A 1,792-nucleotide genomic window follows, 5' to 3' on the forward strand; every position below is an offset into this window, starting at 1 on the left:
ACCGACGTAGTGCTGTATGCGTAGCACGACCGCTTGTTGAGTCAGTGCAGACGGCGTGCACGACCGCGCAGTACTGCACCGACTTCCTCGCCGAGGTGGCGGGCATCCCGGCGGGCGTGTGCGCCGCGGCGAAGCGGCTGGCGGAGCGAGTCGAGTTCGACCCGGTCGATGCCAACGCGGAGCGATCCCGCGCCGAGGCGAACCGCAACAGCATTGCGGAGCGGCTCGTGATGCTCCAGCGCAGCTCCACCCTCTCAGACGACGACCTCTCCCGCTTCATGCACGACCTGCAAGGGCGCGTGCGCGGCGGCATCCAGACCGCCGCGGGTCCGCGCGCGACGGCGCCGCCGCGGCCGGCGTCGTCGCCGAGCACCGCCTCGCGTCGCCAGGGGGCGGAGCAAGCTGGTGGCGCGGACTCGCGCGGCTCGCCTGGCCTGCGCACCGTGCAGCGATCACAGCGCACTCGAGCCGACCCCTTGGGAGTGGGCGCCGGCCATGGCACCCGCCCGCCTGCCTCGCCGCCGCGCTGGCCGTCGGCGCCTCCGGCCGAGGGGGGTGGCACGCAGCTCGACGCCGCCGCCGGCGGCGCGCTGGAGGCACCCGAGGAGGCGCCGTCCCTACCCTCACGGCGCCACGGAGCCGCCTTGACTGCGACATTGCGACACGCACGAATCGCCCACATCGCCCTACCCACATCGCCCGTGCGTGCCACACCCGCACCCCCCCTGCCGCTGCCCGCTGCAGGCACCCGCACCCGCACCCGCACCCGGGCCCGAGCTGGGCTGGGAGTGGCGGAGGGAGCAAGCGCGAGGCTCAGGACCTGGCCGCTCGCCCTCCGCCCGAAGATCGAGCGCGGAGGCGCAGGCCGCACCCGGACTGGCGGCGGAGCGCCCCTCTCTGGATGACGGCTCTCACCTCAACCGCGCTCTCCTGGTCTTATCGCGGTGGATCGAGATCGCATAGGCTACCGATGACGCGAACGACTCGGCTGACGACCTCGACGAGCCCTGCTTGCCCGACGCCCTCCGCGGCCTCCTGGGCGGGGGGGGCGCGGAGGAGGCAGCGCCAGCGCCGCCGCCGCCGCCGCCGCCGCCGCCGGTGGAAGAGCGCTCGCAGCCCTCCCCCGCGGCGGCGGAGGCGGTCGAGGACCCTGCCAGAGGCGAGGCCGTCGAGGCGGCCGACGACCTGGGCGAGCCTAGCCTCCCCGACGCCGTCCGCGGCATCCTCGGCGGGCATGTCAGCAGGGCGGAGGAGGCGGCGCCAGAGACGCCGGTACCCCCTCTCTCGGGGCCGGCTGCCGGTGAAGCCGTCGAGGCCGTCGAGACTGCGGCGGCGCAGCCACCGCCAAGCACGATCGCGGATCGACCCGGCCTGGCACCCGCCACGGTGACTTCTCGCTTCTTTGCGCAGTCCGGATCGAGCACGCCGTCGGTGGCACGCGCGCTTCTGGCGCTCGCATCGAGTCAGCCGGGCACAAGCTGAGCAGGCAAGGGCGCGCGGGGGGGCGAGGGGGGGGCAACAATGAGGAGTGGACGAGCGCTGCGTGTGGGCCAGCAAACGGCGGTGGCAACAAAACGGCCATCGAGCGAGGCAGGGGCTGTGGAGGGGGTGCGGGTGAACGCGGGCCACTCTTTCAGAGAGAAGGACTGGCTCCCTGGACACAGCGCGCGCAGGCACTCCTTCGGTCGTGAGAGATGCGCACACCGGGCATCGTCCTGTGACCAAGCCTGGACCAAGCCATGCACGCCGACACTCACACACGACCCTCGACCCTCGACCCCCCCCCCCCCCC

At 73.6% G+C, this 1,792-nt stretch overlaps 1 protein-coding gene across 1 annotated transcript in view; it reads left to right on the top strand.

Moving 5' to 3' along the window:
- EMIHUDRAFT_462781 (hypothetical protein) overlaps positions 1 to 1,482 on the top strand; it is a gene marked incomplete at its 3' end in the record, with an annotated part of 5,219 nt that extends 3,737 nt beyond the window's left edge. The window contains exons 9-10 of the mRNA XM_005783291.1: positions 51 to 299; positions 964 to 1,482. Of these exons, the coding sequence (XP_005783348.1) occupies positions 51 to 299; positions 964 to 1,482 (768 nt within the window). The remainder of the gene's footprint in view (positions 1 to 50; positions 300 to 963) is intronic.
- Positions 1,483 to 1,792: the final 310 nt, after the last annotated feature.

This window comes from Emiliania huxleyi (genome assembly GCF_000372725.1).
Source record: "Emiliania huxleyi CCMP1516 chromosome Unknown EMIHUscaffold_18, whole genome shotgun sequence".
NCBI classification, from domain to species: Eukaryota; Haptophyta; order Isochrysidales; family Noelaerhabdaceae; genus Emiliania; species Emiliania huxleyi.